The sequence below is a fragment of the Oncorhynchus clarkii genome, chromosome 11 (assembly GCF_045791955.1).
Source record: "Oncorhynchus clarkii lewisi isolate Uvic-CL-2024 chromosome 11, UVic_Ocla_1.0, whole genome shotgun sequence".
Taxonomy (NCBI): domain Eukaryota; kingdom Metazoa; phylum Chordata; class Actinopteri; order Salmoniformes; family Salmonidae; genus Oncorhynchus; species Oncorhynchus clarkii.
Window position 1 is genome coordinate 13,657,343 of NC_092157.1, and position 15,631 is coordinate 13,672,973.

Here is a 15,631-nt window from a genome sequence, read left to right on the forward strand (position 1 = left end):
CAGTCTGTTCAGGGCTATGGGATACAGCGGGTTGGTCTGCCAGGCATTGGGATGACGGCCCAGCTCGGGATGAGGAGGGATTTTAGCGGGTGGAATGGTGGGGACCAATTGGAGGTTTACTTAGTAGCAATGCAAATATCATGGTACAGCTACAGTGAGGGAAAAAAGTATTTGATCCCCTGCTGATTTTGTACGTTTGCCCACTGACAAAGAAATTATCAGTCAATCATTTTAATGGTAGGTTTATTTGAACAGTAAGACAGAATAACAACAAAAAAAATCCAGAAAAACGCATGTCAAAAATGTTATAAATTGATTTGCATTTTAATGAGGGAAATAAGTATTTGACCCCTCTCAATCAGAAAGATTTCTGGCTCCCAGGTGTCTTTTATACAGGTAACGAGCTGAGATTAGGAGCACACTCTCAAAGGGAGTGCTCCTAATCTCAATTTGTTACCTGTATAAAAGACACCTGTCCACAGAAGCAATCAATCAATCAGATTCCAAACTCTCCACCATGGCCAAGACCAAAGAGCTCTCCAAGGTTGTCAGGGACAAGATTGTAGACCTACACAAGGCTGGAATGGGCTAAACAACCATTGACAAGCAGCTTGGTGAGAAGGTGACAACAGTTGGTGCAATTATTCGCAAATGGAAGAAACACAAAAGAACTGTCAATCTCCCTCGGCCTGGGGCTCCATGCAAGATCTCACCTCGTGGAGTTGCAATGATCATGAGAACGGTGAGGAATCAGCCCAGAACTACACGGGAGGATCTTGTCAATGATCGCAAGGCAGCTGGGACCATAGTCACGAAGAAAACAATTGGTAACACACTACGCTGTGAAAGACTGAAATCCTGCAGCGGCCGCAAGGTCTCCCTTCTCAAGAAAGCACATATACATGCCCGTCTGAAGTTTGCCAATGAACATCTGAATGATTCAGAGGACAACTGGGTGAAAGTGTTGTGGTCAGATGAGACCAACATGGAGCTCTTTGGCATCAACTCAACTCGCTGTATTTGGAGGAGGAGGAATGCTGCCTATTACCTCAAGAACACCATCCCCACCGTCAAACATGGAGGTGGAAACAGAAAAGCCGTCCAGGACCTAAAGGGAGCACTGTGTTCTGGACCCTTGCTGGTGACACCAGACTTCACCCTCGTAACGGACCATGTACCACGGGTTTGGATTTCGGAAATAAGTACAGTAATGCCCGGGTCACCTGCTGGTTCCTGTCCTTACAGCCCTTTGCTATCTCTGTCTCTCTCCCGGTCGGAGCTGGGGGGGAGAGATATCTTGCAAGAAAGCACATATACATGCCCGTCTGAAATCTGCCAATGAACATCTGAATGATTCAGAGGACAACTGGGTGAAAGTGTTGTGGTCAGATGAGACCAACATGGAGCTCTTTGGCATCAACTCAACTCGCTGTGTTTGGAGGAGGAGGAATGCTGGCTCACCCCCAAGCCTTATATGGACTTCCTTCCCCAACGAGGAAAGGCACTGGGTCGTTAGGCTAGGTAGTGCTTGGGGATGAAGAAGGAAGCAACCTGCACAAAGGACTGGATTGGCTGAGGACCCGAGTGTGAGGATTACCCCTGTAAAACGGAATGGACAAAGAGAACGGCTTGTGGGTTGTGAGGTGATTGGTGAATTCCCCCATCTTTCTCTGTGTACGAAAATCCCTAATAAACTTCCCCTTTGCATTCTATTTGTGCTACTGGTGCCAGTTTTGTTATTGAACTTTGTCTTGCTACTATATATATATATATACAGTTGAAGTAGGAAGTTTACATACACATTAGCCAACAACATTTAAACTCAGTTTTTCACAATTCCTGACATTTAATCCCAGTAAAAATATCCTGTCTTAGGTCAGTTAGGATCACCACTTTATTTTAAGAATGTGAAATGTCAGAATAATAGTAGAGAGAACTATTTCTTTCAGCTTTTATTTCTTTCATCACATTCTCAGTGGGTCAGAAGTTTACATACACTCAATTAGTGTTTGGTAACATTGCCTTTAAATTGTTTAACTTGGGTCAAACTTTTCAGGTAGCCTTCCACAAGCTTCCCACAATAAGTTGGGTGAATTTTGACCCATTCCTCCTGACAGAGCTGGTGTAACTGAGTCAGGTTTGTAGGTCTCTGCTCGCACACTCTTTTTCAGTTCGGATTGAGGTCAGGGCTTTGTGATGGCCACTCCAATACCTTGGCTTTGTTGTCCTTAAGCCATTTTGCCACAACTTTGGAAGTATGCTTTGGATCATTGTCCATTTGGAAGACCCATTTGCGACCAAGCTTTAACTTCCTGACTGATGTCTTGAGATGTTGCTTCAATATATCCACATAATTTTCCTGCCTCATGATGCCATCTATATTGTGAAGTGCACCAGTCCCTCCTGCAGCAAAGCACCCCCACAACATGATGATGCCACCCCGGTGCTTCATGGTTGGGATGGGGTTCTTCGGCTTGCAAGCCTCCCCCTTTTTCCTCCAAACATAACGATGGTCATTATGGCCAAACAGTTCTATTTTTGTTTCATCAGACCAGAGTACATTTCGCCAAAAAGTACAATCTTTGTCCACATGTGCCGTTGCAAACCGTAGTCTGGCTTTTTTATGGCGGTTTTGGAGCAGTGGCTTCTTCCTTGCTGATCGGCCTTTCAGGTTATGTCGATTATATCACTAATTTTACTGTGGATATAAATACTTTTGACCTGTTTCCTCCTTTGCTGTTGTTCTGGGATTGATCTTCACTTTTCGCACCAAAGTACGTTCATCTCTAGAAGACAGAACGCATCTCCTTCCTGAGCAGTATGACGGCTGCGTGGTCCCATGGTGTTTATACTTGCGTGCTATTGTTTGTACAGATGAACGTTGTACCTTCAGGCGTTTGGAAATTGCTCCCAACGATGAACCAGACTTGTGGTAGGTCTACCATTTTTTTCTGACATCTTAGTTGATTTCTTTTGATTTTCCCATGATGTCAAGCAAAGCGGCACTGAGTTTGAAGGTAGGCCTTGAAATACATCCACAGGTATACCTCCAATTGACTCAAATGATGTCAATTAGCCTGTCAGAAGCTTCTATAGCCATGGCACAATTTTCTCAAATTTTCCAAGCTGTTTAAAGGCACAGTCAACTTAGTGTATGTAAACTTCTGACCCACTGGAATCTTTATACAGTGAATTATAAGTAAAATAGTCTGTCTGTACACAATTGTTGGAAAAATTACTTGTCATGCACAAAGTAGATGTCCTAACCCACTTGCCAAAACTATAGTTTGTTAACAAGAAATTTGTGGAGTGTTTGAAAAATGAGTTTTAATGACTCCAACCTAAGTTTATGTAAACTTCCTACTTCAACTGTATATACAGTGGGGCAAAAAAGTATTTAGTCAGCCACCAATTGTGCAAGTTCTCCCACTTAAAAAGATGAGAGAGGCCTGTAATTTTCATCATAGGTACACTTCAACTATGACAGACAAAATTAGGGGGGAAATCCAGAAAATCACATTGTAGGATTTTTTATGAATTTATTTGCAAATTATGGTGGAAAATAAGTATTTGGTCGCCTACAAACAAGCAAGATTTCTTTCTCACAGACCTGTAACTTCTTCTTTAAGAGGCTCCTCTGTCCTCCACTCGTTACCTGCATTAATGGCACCTGTTTGAACTTGTTATCAGTATTAAAGACACCTGTCCACAACCTCAAACAGTCACACTCCAAACTCCACTATGGCCAAGACCAAAGAGCTGTCAAAGAACACCAGAAACAAAATTGTAGACCTGCACCAGGCTGGGAAGACTGAATCTGCAATAGGTAAGCAGCTTGGTTTGAAGAAATCAACTGTCGGAGCAATTATTAGGAAATGGAAGACATACAAGACCACTGATAATCTCCCTCGATCTGGGGCTCCACGCAAGATCTCACCCCGTGGGGTCAAAATGATCACAAGAACGGTGAGCAAAAATCCCAGAACCACACGGGGGGACCTAGTGAATGACCTGCAGAGAGCTGGGACCAAAGTAACAAAGCCTACCATCAGTAACACACTACGCCGCCAGGGACTCAAATCCTGCAGTGCCAGACGTGTCCCCCTGCTTAAGCCAGTACATGTTCAGGCCCGTCTACAGTTTGCTAGAGAGCATTTGGATGATCCAGAAGAAGATTGGGAGAATGTCATATGGTCAGATGAAACCAAAATATAACATTTTGGTATAAACTCACCTCGTCGTGTTTGGAGGACAAAGAATGCTGAGTTGCATCCAAAGAACACCATACCTACTGTGAAGCATGAAGACTTACAGAAAACGTTTGAGCTCTGTCATTGCCAACAAAGGGTATATAACAAAGTATTGAGATAAACTTTTGTTATTGACCAAATACTTATTTTCCACCATAATTTGCAAATAAATTCATAAAAAATCCTACAATGTGATTTTCTGGATTCTTTTTCTCATTTCGTCAGTCATAGTTGAAGTGTACCAATGATGAAAATTACAGGCCTCTCTCATCCTTTTAAGTGGGAGAACTTGCACAATTGGTGGCTGACTAAATACTTTTTTGCCCCACTGTATATGTATGAAAAAAGCATCTATACACTTCCTGATAAACTCAGTCACCGTATTCGTTGATGTTATTCTCAGAGGCTACACGGAACATATCCCAGTCCGCATGATCAAAACAATCTTGAAGCATGGATTCCGATTGGTCAGACCAGCGTTGACTAGACCATAGCAAGGGTACTTCCTGTTTGAGTTTCTGCACATAGGAAAGGAGGAGCAAAACGGAGTCGTGATCAGATTTGCAGAGGGCAGGGCCTTATAGGCATTTCGAAAAGTTGTGTAGCAGTGATCCAGTGTTTTTCCAGAACGAGTACTACAGTCAATGTGTTAGTAGAACTTCGGTAGCGTTTTCCTCAAATTTGCTTTAAAATCCCCAGTTACTGGGCCTCAGGACATGTGGTTTCCAGTTTGCATAAAGTCCAGTGTAGTTCTTTGAGGAACCTCGAGGTATTGGCTTGATGGGAATATTTACGACTGTGAATATAACCAAAAATAGTTATCTTGAGAGGTAATATGGTCGGTATTTGATTGTGAGGTTTTCTAGGTCGGGTGAACAAAAGGACTTGAGTTTCTGTATGTTATCACAATCACACCATGAGTAGTTTGTCATGAAACATACACTCCTGCCTTTCTTCTTCCCGGAGAGTTCTTTATTCCTGTCTGCGCGATGTACTGAGAACCCAGCTGGCTCTATAGACGTGGACAGTATATCCCGAGAGAGCCATGTTTTTGTGAATCCCTGATCTGTCTCTGAGCTAGTCAATCCCTGATCCTCACACTGAGCTAGTCTACTTTATTATCCAGAGACTGAACATTACATTCTGGGCTAATGTAAGAAATAACCCACCAAAAAAACTAAATACCGCAATGTTGCATAGGAGCTAGAAGCAGAGCTGCCATGTCTGTCAGCGCCATCTTCTTCCATCCTGCCTCTTGGCCACTTTCATTTATTTGACATGATTGTGATATCATTACAGAGCTGAGAGAGATTGCCTAGACTACTTTGCAGAGTCACAAATGTTTCTTTCTAGCATGTTCTCAATTTGCTAAGTGCATCGATCATTTAATTATGTTTGCCCTCCAAGTGCAGTGATGTGGTTTAGGAGACAGAGAGAGTATATTTCTACAGGGGCTTGTTTGTTTGCAAGCTAGCTCCAGAACACTCCAGAAACTATTTTGGCTGTGTTAAAACTTCTTGCTCCTACTTGAGACGCAGATGTCTCAAGTAGACACCTGGAAATGCAAATGCGCTACGCTAAATGCTAAATGTACTCGTTAAAACTCAAACCTTTATCAAAATTCACATGCAGGGTATTGAATTAAAGCTACACTCGTTGTGAACCTAGCCAACAAGTCAGATTTTTAAAATGCTTTTCGGCGAAAGCATGAGAAGCTATTATCTGATAGCATGCAACACCCCAAAATGCCTGAATGCGACGTAAACAAAGACTTTGCTTATCCGGCGCTACACAAAACGCAGAAATAAAATATAAAACATTCATTACCTTTGACGAGCTTCTTTCTTGGCACTCCTATATGCCCCATAAACATCACTATTGGGTCTTTTTTTCGTTTAAATCGGTCCATATATACCCAAAATAGCTTTCTATGGAAGCTGTGTCATTCAGAAAAAAAACATTGTTTTTAAACGCTGCGTCATTTTTTAAAATTAAAAAAGTCGACGATAAACTTTCACAAAACACTTCGAAATACTTTTGTAATCCAACTTTAGGTATTAGTAAACGTTTATAATCTATCAAAATGATTACAGGGCGATGTATATTCAATAGTTCCTCGTCTGCAAATCAATGGCTGCCAATGTGCACATTGAAAACATCCTGGTGGAGACCGGAAGAAACGGAATCCAGTTAGTTGGATTTTCCAACAAAAAACTCCATTGAAAATGACGACAATGGCGACATCGTGTGGAATCTGTATGAATTGCATGCAGGTCGATATTACATTTTGTGCCCTTTTAACAACCCATGAAAGTGACTTATGGAAATTATTTTTAGCTTTCAGAGAGCAGTTTTTCTTGCGTTTTTCAATGAAACACACGATCTGTTATAGTCACAGCCGTGATTTAACCAGTTTTAGAAACTTCAGAGTGTTTTCTATCCACACATACTAATCATATGCATATACTATATTCCTGGCATGAGTAGCAGGACGCTGAAAAGTTGCGCGATTTTTAACAGAATGTTCGAAAAAGGAAGGGGTAGACTTAATTGAATAAGCTAACAATAGCCTCCCCAACAATAGCAAGAAAGTCTGGAAAGGATCTGTTGTGCTTGTAGAAAAACATGTTTAGCAAGAATTATTAGAGACAACGTCAGGCTTTCAGACTTTGATCAATGATGTTTTGATTTTGTGTCTGAACTTTGAGGCTCAACTATGTTGTGTCTCAGTCTTCTATCGACAAGGTGCAATTTTAAATTACAGATTCTAAAGGAAAACATTTATTGAGTTCAGATGATTTGATTTGATTTGATTTTCTTATAAGTATTTTTGCAAGTCTTTTTAGAAATGGATAACTAAATAACCCTTTCCCATCCTCTTGCTTCCCCAGAACTATGGACAGTGGGGACACATTTTGAACCTTGCAGTCACTGTTGTACAGATGTAGGATTTTAATTTGATCACCCTGTTGCATGAGAACTGTTCTACAATGCAGGAAATGTAAAATGTGTAGTGTATTTGCAGTTTAAAAAGACTTCTGATGTTTGTAATTTTCACTTTGAAATTTCAGACTTATGAAAAATGTATCAACCCCTAAAATAATGTAAATGAATTATAATCAACATAATAATTCACATTTCCGGTTGCTGCAGGATTATTTTCTTGCTGTAGCAAACTGGCTCAAATTAAGATCCTATGTCTGTACATGACAAGGAGCCACAGAATGTACTATTAAACCGAGACAAGACCGAGACGAACCAGAGTAGTGCCACCACAAACTAATGGGCACGATGTCTGATGTTGATGTCTTATTTGGTCACATTTGTTTCTGTTTTGGTCTTTCTCCAGGCCCTGATGTCCCGTTTGTAGCAGTGTACAGCACACAGGACAGACAGAGTGAGTCTTCTAGTTAAGATTCTATTTAGATTCTGTTGCATGAAAACATAGGTTAGGGGTACTCAACTCTTACCCTGAGCCTGCTGGTTTTCTGTTTTACCTCATAATGAATTGCACCCACCTAGTGTCCCAGGTTTAAATCAGTACCTGATTAGAACAATGAAAAATGGCAGTGGAACTGGCTTTCAGGTCCAGAGTTGAAGGGGTCATAAGAGGAATACATCACACAGAAAAATAGACCACCCAGAAACAAAATGCATGATCTTTATTTCCTCTGTCTTCAATATGCCTTTTTCTCTTGACACAGACACAGACACACACATGCACAGACACACACATGCACACACACATGCACACACACACACACACACACACACACAAACTCCATTATACTCAGTTCTGATTGCTGACTTGCCATGTGACTGTCAGGGAGAAGATGATTCATGTCAGGAGGCAGATGATTAGAGGATCACTATGCACACACAAACGCGCACACACACCTGTAGGACATCCACTCCTCTCCATGAGTAGAACATTCAGCATCACCGCTAAAATATAACTCTTTAACACCATGGAGATAAAACAACTGTATATATATCTCTGTGTTTACAGAATAAAAGCCCTGCCCTCCACCCCTGATTCACAAAATAACCACCCACAACTGTGTGACCTCATCAAACAGGGACAGCATACTAAGATTTACCATTGACAACACAACAAGGCCAGTCTGCTTTCTGCTGTCACTGTTTGCAGCCTCAGCCCAGTCGGTTGGCAGACACTGATTACATTACCTAACTGGGTGGATGCCCTCATAACAACATGACCTTCCCGCTGTAATGAAAGACGTTCCCTGTCTTTGTTTACGGTTAATTACAGACAGCATGTACACCTGGAGGAATAGCAATGTGTACAAAGTGCACTCTGTGGTCATATTTTAGTGCATATAGTAGTAAACAAAAAACTAAACAAGCTACTTTTGGCAGGAACTCTGCTTTCTAACTGGAACCATTAAAGTAGTTATGAAATTAGAATTTAATTGCTGATGTGGCGGGGATAAAAACCATGCTGCATTACTGTGTTTGTTGTGTACTCTGTGGAGACCACACACACCTACACACGCACGCACGCACGCACGCACGCACGCACGCACACACACACACACACACACACACACACAGTCAGTCAGTCAGGAGAGAACACTCTCCCTGATCAAAACACCCACTCCTTTTGTTACTAGTCCAATCTCAGCATGCCAAGATAAGGCTTGTCAAGGCTCAACTTGAGGGCCCCTGATCTCGGTACCAGCCATTATGAAGTCTTAATTTATATTTACAGCCTACATTGCTGATCTGTCTTTATCACAGTGTGTCAGTGGATACAAGGAGGGTGGGAGAGAGGGAGGAAGACAGGGAGGGTGGGTGGGAGAGGGAGGGAGGGAGGGAGATTGGATTGGAGGGACTGAGACAGAGAGCGATGCCTCTGCATTCTGATAACTTCCCTAATGTTCTCTTCTATTATGACATGCTGTAAGCATTGCTTCATCACAACTTCCAGCCCAACGTTCTACCACAACACCTATGCCCTTTGAACACCTACAGTATGTGCCCTTAGACCATGGTAGCCATAGCAACCTTAGCCATAAACTAAGGCCATGATGTTTATCACTGCAGAGGTGTTTGACCTGGAGACCAATGAGAATCTGAGGATGAGGCTGGACTCCATGCAGATGCCCCGCGTGGAATACAAGGAGATCACCATTGAGGATTACAGTACGTTATGTTCCCCTCTAACAATAAGGGAATGAGATTTCAGCAGCACATTTTACATAATGAAAATGTATCTGCTAAAGTGTGTTTTCTTCAGATGAACAGATAATGAAGCCACCATAGTGCTTGTGTACAACATGCGTACTGATCACTCTTTCTCTTGTTGTGTAGCACTAACGATGCAGATCCTCAAACCTGCCAGCTTTGTGGACTCATCGCACTATCCTCTGCTCCTCCTTGTGTGAGTATACAGACCCTAACACACACACACACACACACACACACACACACACACACACACACACACACACACACACACACACACACACACACACACACACACACACACACACACACACACACACAGACCAAACATTTATTTTACCCTAACCCTTGACCTAACACCTAACCTTAATTCTAACCCTAATTATAAACCTAAACCTAAACCCCATGTCTAAAATAGCCATTTCCTTGTTTTACGATCCTTGTGAGGACTTCTGGTATCCACAACGATAGAAAAACCAACCCACACACACACAACTGCTCTAGCAACTATGGTGTTGTATACAATGTAGCTATCCATCTCCATTGTCAGGTCTTGACACACAGAGACCTTCAGCTCCTCCATACCAAGTGCTGCATCATCAGGAAAGATACAGTGCATTCAGAAAATATTCAGATCCCTTTACTTTTTCCACATTTTGTTATGTTACTGCCTTATCCTAAAATGATTAAATTGTATTTTTTCCTTATAAATCTACACACAATAGCCCATAATGACAAAGCAAATATTACATTTAGGTAAGTATTCAGTCCCTTTACTCAATACTTTGTTGATGCACCGTCTGAGGTCCTGAGTGCTCTAGAGCAGGTTTTCATAAAATATCCCTCTGTACTTTGCTTCGTTCATCTTTCCCTTGATCCTGACTAGTCTCCCAGTCCCTGCCGCTAAAAAACATCACCACAGCATGATGCTGCCACCACTGTGGTTCACCGTGGGAATGGTGCCAGGTGTGACGCTTAGCATTTAGGACAAAGATTTCAATCTTGTTTCTCATGGTCTGAGAGTCCCCTAGGTGCTTTTTAGCAAACTGCAAGCGGGCTGTCATGTGCCTTTTACAGAGGAGTGGCTTGCGTCTGGCTACTCTACCATAAAGGCCTGATTGGAGGAGTGCTGCAGAGATGGTTGTCCTTCTGGAAGGTTCTCCCATCTCCATAGAGGAACTCTGGATCTCTGTCAGAGTGAGCATCGGGTTCTTGTTCACCTCCCTGACTAAGGTCCTTCTCCCCCAATTGCTCAGTTTGACTGGGCGGACAGCTCTTGAAAGAGTCTTGGTGGTTCCAAACTTCTTCCATTTAAGAATGATGGAGGCCACTGTGTTCTTGGGGACCTTCAATGCTGCAGACATTTTTTGTTATCCTTCTCCAGATCTGTGCCTCGACACAATTCTGTCTCGGAGCTCTATGGACAATTCCTTCAACCTCATGGCTTGGTTTTTGCTCCAAATCATGTCCAATCAATTGAATGTAGGATGTTCAATGGAAACAGGATGCACCTGAGCTCAATTACGAGTCTCATAGCAAGGGTCTAAATACTTATTTAAATAAGGGATTTCTGTTTAGAATTTTTAACACATTTGCAAAAATGTGTAAAAACGTGTTTTTGCTTTGTCATTATGGGGTGTGGTGTGTTATTGAATCCATTTTAGAATAGGGGTAGCGTAACAAAATGTGGAAAAAGAGAAGGGGTCTGAATACTTTCCAAATCCACTGTAATCACCCTCCAACTCTGAGATTTAATCAGGGCTATTAATCTAAGGCAGAGAAGTGGCAACTCGTTCTCCTCCGCACCACCGGTAATTACACTGCAAATGAGGTCTCCATCCCCCTTTAATTAACCCTCCTATCCTCCACTATCACACCATCTCTCCATGCCCTTGCCTGCAGGTTGGGGAAACATACACTGGACTATAACTTTTAGTTTTTTCACCCTGGTTTATCTCTTGATGGAGTGGCACTACTATAAAGACAATGAGTGACACTACCATAAAGACAATAAGTGGCACTAAAAAAAATCTATGTATAACACAATGATACTGTAAACTTCAACTAATTCAATCTGAACCATATTTAGGTCTTGCTAAATAAGAGAGAAAGAGAGCCATAGAGCCATAGATTAACGAGTAAACATGCCTTCTCGAGTAAACATGCCTTCTCGTATCCAGCGATGGCACCCCCGGTGGCCAGATGGTGTCAGAGCAATTCCACATAGACTGGGCCACGGTGCTAGTGAGCAGCTTCGGTGCAATGGTGGTTCGCTTTGACGGGCGGGGCAGTGGCTTCCAAGGGACCAACCTGCTGCACCGCGTCCAGAGGAAGCTGGGCGTGTTTGAGGAGAAGGACCAGCTGGAGGCCCTCAGGTTAGCTTCAACCTTGGTTGTGTCCTGATATTCTCCACCCTTCTACTAAACTGTGCACTTGCACACTTCCAGTCATGGATTTAAAAGCATTGGAATGGTGTAATAATTGGCTGGAGTTTTCACCATTCTTTAATCCATGTGCACACTTTGGGAAAAGGGAGGAGAATCGGGACACAACCTTAGACTTCTTTCACAAGACTGTCCTAACACTGTCATATGGCCAGCTAACTACCGAGCTATTACATGGCCAGCTAACTACCGAGCTATTACATGGCCAGCTAACTAACGAGCTATTACATGGCCAGCTAACTACCGAGCTATTACATGGCCAGCTAGCTAACGAGCTATGACATGGCCAGCTAGCTAACGAGCTATGACATGGCCAGCAAGCTAACCAGCTATGACATGGACAGCTAGCTAAATAACTGAGAAGACACACTTGAAAGGGGTCGTCAAGACCAGGAAGTCTTCATTCTGAGATTAACTAATCCAAATCTAATCTCTTCCATTTCAGTATTATATCTAAAGAGCCATATGTTGACAAGACCAGGATTGGAGTTTATGGCAAGGTAAGAGCCGTTTTCTCCTGATAATTACGAGGTTCATAGGTTGAATGTAGTAGTATCTGAATTGGATGGAATTCCCTTGAACCCCTTGTATTGTGCATTATCATTCTGCATACTGACTTGATGTGCTAATCACCCTGCATTTCAATATAGAAATCACAACGGAGGCTGATTGAGGGTTATTTTAAATTAGCTAGCTGCACTCTTCAATTTCAGTGCAAGCTGTCAGTGTTCATGTTGACCTGTTTTTTCCAATGCTGGAATTAGGTGTTGCAAGTCAATTTAAAATAGACATATTAGATGTGTGCTGCTAGTTTATCAGTTACCTTTGGATCAAATAGATGTAGTGTTGATAGATTCTGACACCTCTGAAATAGATAGTGTTCATAGATTTTGACACCTCTGAAATACACATTTTTCAAAATCCAAGATGACGTAGCAGTCGGACGTGTGTTTTTGTCTTGTCCTGTCCCGTGTATATATCATTTTCTTCATAAATATTTTGTATATTTTAATCTCACTTTCCATCTACAGACTAAATATATATACTCCTGCAACCCGCCTCACCCAATGTGGTACGGATCTACTATTTTTATACTCTAGAACCGGAACCCCCATCGGAAGCTAGCTAGTAGTCAGTTAGCCACTGCTAGCGGTCTTCACCGTTAACTTGGACATCGGCCAGCCCCAACCCGGTCAATTCCTGGCAGTCTGCACAGCGCGATATCAACCCAGAGCATATCGGACTGCTTTTTCTCCACCACATCTCCGGATTCCTACCGCAAGCTCTGAACCTTTATACCGGATCATCGCAGCTAGCTAGCTGCTATCCGAGTGCCCACCCCTGGCTAACGTCTCTGTCCTGAAGCAAGCACCAGCGACTAAGGAATTAGCTACCTGACTCATCTAGTGCTACTCATTGGACCCTATGATCACACGACTGATTGTTGTCCTATGGACAGAGTCTCCCACCTCAGCTTTAGATCTCTGCAGTTCATCCAGAGTGATCATGGGCCTCTTGGCTGCATCTCTGATCAGTCTTCTCCTTGTATGAGCTGAAAGTTTAGAGGGACGGCCAGGTCTTGGTAGATTTGCAGTGGTCTGATACTCCTTCCATTTCAATATTATCGCTTGCACAGTGCTCCTTGGGATGTTTAAAGCTTGGGAAATCTTTTTGTATCCAAATCCGGCTTTAAACTTCTTCACAACAGTATCTCGGACCTGCCTGGTGTGTTCCTTGTTCTTCATGATGCTCTCTGCGCTTTTAACGGACCTCTGAGACTATCACAGTGCAGGTGCATTTATACGGAGACTTGATTACACACAGGTGGATTGTATTTATCATCATTAGTCATTTAGGTCAACATTGTATCATTCAAAGATCCTCACTGAACTTCTGGAGAGAGTTTGCTGCACTGAAAGTAAAGGGGCTGAATAATTTTGCACGCCAAATTTTTCAGTTTTTTGATTTGTTAAAAAGGTTTGAAATATCCAATAAATGTCGTTCCACTTCATGATTGTGTACCACTTGTTGTTGATTCTTCACAAAAAAATACAGTTTTATATCTTTATGTTTGAAGCCTGAAATGTGGCAAAAGGTCGCAAAGTTCAAGGGGGCCGAATACTTTCGCAAGGCACTGTATTGACAGATGCCATGGAAACAATAGCATATGCTAAAAAGAAAATTGAGCATCTGGAAGAGAAAACAGAGGACCTCTAAAACAGGGGGCGAAGGAATAATTGTGTTCTATTCAATCTGGGCGAAAAAGAAGAGGGAAACATGCCACTGATCCGCTACCTGCAAGACAAACATCCCGAGTGGCTCCACATGTCCACCGACAGGCCCATAGAACTCGAAAGAGCTCACCGAGCACTGAGGCCCCCACCAGCAGCCAGACAACCACCGCGCCCAATCACCATACGTTTCCTGAGATTCACCGACAAGGAACGAGTCCTACAGGCGGCGAAAAACAACACCATCACAGTGGGAAACGCCAAACTCGCTTTACACCAGGACCTGTCAGCTGGAATACGCCGAAAGCGCCGAGAATTTGACGAAGTGAAGAAATACTCCATTGACCGAGGCATCTTCAGGGGATTCAAATACCCAAACGAGCTCAGGATTCTTCACCAAGGAGCCTTGCGACACTTCAAAACTCCCGAAGAGGCAAAACGTTTTTTGAAAGACAATCCTGGCCAATGAGAAACAGACCAATGACTAAATGCGATTAATGCCATTACTAAAGGAGGTAAGACGACATATAGACGATATCCAGAGACCCACCCCCTAAATGTCATTATAGCCGTCCAATTTATATTTATTTTCCTTTAACTGAGAGGGATGGGCTGTATAGCCTAACCTAGGCCTACTAATGTTTCAGCCTACTTTTATTTCCCTGTTTTTTTTTGTTGTTTTTTTTTGTTGCTATTATTACTTGGGGTTCCCTATGTCCCTTGGGGGAGGTATATGTAGGCTGGGCTATTGATTTTATTTTTCTCCCCTCTTTTACTGTGGTCTGGACGAGGGAAACTGTGTTATTTACTCAGTGCGTTGCTAACTGTTCCCGGTTTTTGTCATATTCGGAACACAAAATTGAGACTGAGCGGGGGGGGTAATAGATCCAACGGGATGTGTCGAGTTGTTTGGGAACTCGGCTGGGGTGTTCAGAGATCATTATTTTATGTACACCATTTATTTTCCTTTTATGTGAACGCAGCTGTAATTACTATCCACTTTTACCCAGCGATGACTTGCACTAAAGTTTGATTGCTGCTCGATGACGATGACTAGTACCTTAAATCTATTGACATGGAACTGCCATGGTCTAGGGCATGCAATAAAACAAAAAAAGATACTATGTGCTCTAAAAAAGGAAAAAGCAGACATCGCTATTACAAGAGACACATCTCTGTGATGCTGAACATGCCAAACTCCGCAGAGCTTGGGTGGGACAGGTGTATTTCTCATCTTTCAAATCAAACAGTAGAGGCACAGCCATACTTATCCATAAAAATGTTCCATTCATAATAGACAAAAACATATCTGATCCGGAGGGGAGATTTATTTTGATAACTGGGTCACTATATGGTCAACCAATTACTATATTAAACATATACGCCCCTAACACAGATACTCCTGCCTTCATGTCAAAAATTATAACCCTGTTCAATGAGCATTGTGTCTCCTTTGGCGTGGTGGCCGGAGATTTTAATTGTACCCTTAACCCAACCC

At 42.4% G+C, this 15,631-nt stretch overlaps 1 protein-coding gene across 1 annotated transcript in view; it reads left to right on the forward strand.

The window, feature by feature from the left end:
• The window catches only part of LOC139420222 (A-type potassium channel modulatory protein DPP6-like), a 284,853-nt gene that overhangs the window by 257,958 nt on the left and 11,264 nt on the right, over positions 1–15,631 (forward strand). Inside the window, exons 17-21 of the mRNA XM_071170073.1 lie at positions 7,600–7,647; positions 9,318–9,416; positions 9,585–9,654; positions 11,639–11,833; positions 12,348–12,402. Of these exons, the coding sequence (XP_071026174.1) occupies positions 7,600–7,647; positions 9,318–9,416; positions 9,585–9,654; positions 11,639–11,833; positions 12,348–12,402 (467 nt within the window). The remainder of the gene's footprint in view (positions 1–7,599; positions 7,648–9,317; positions 9,417–9,584; positions 9,655–11,638; positions 11,834–12,347; positions 12,403–15,631) is intronic.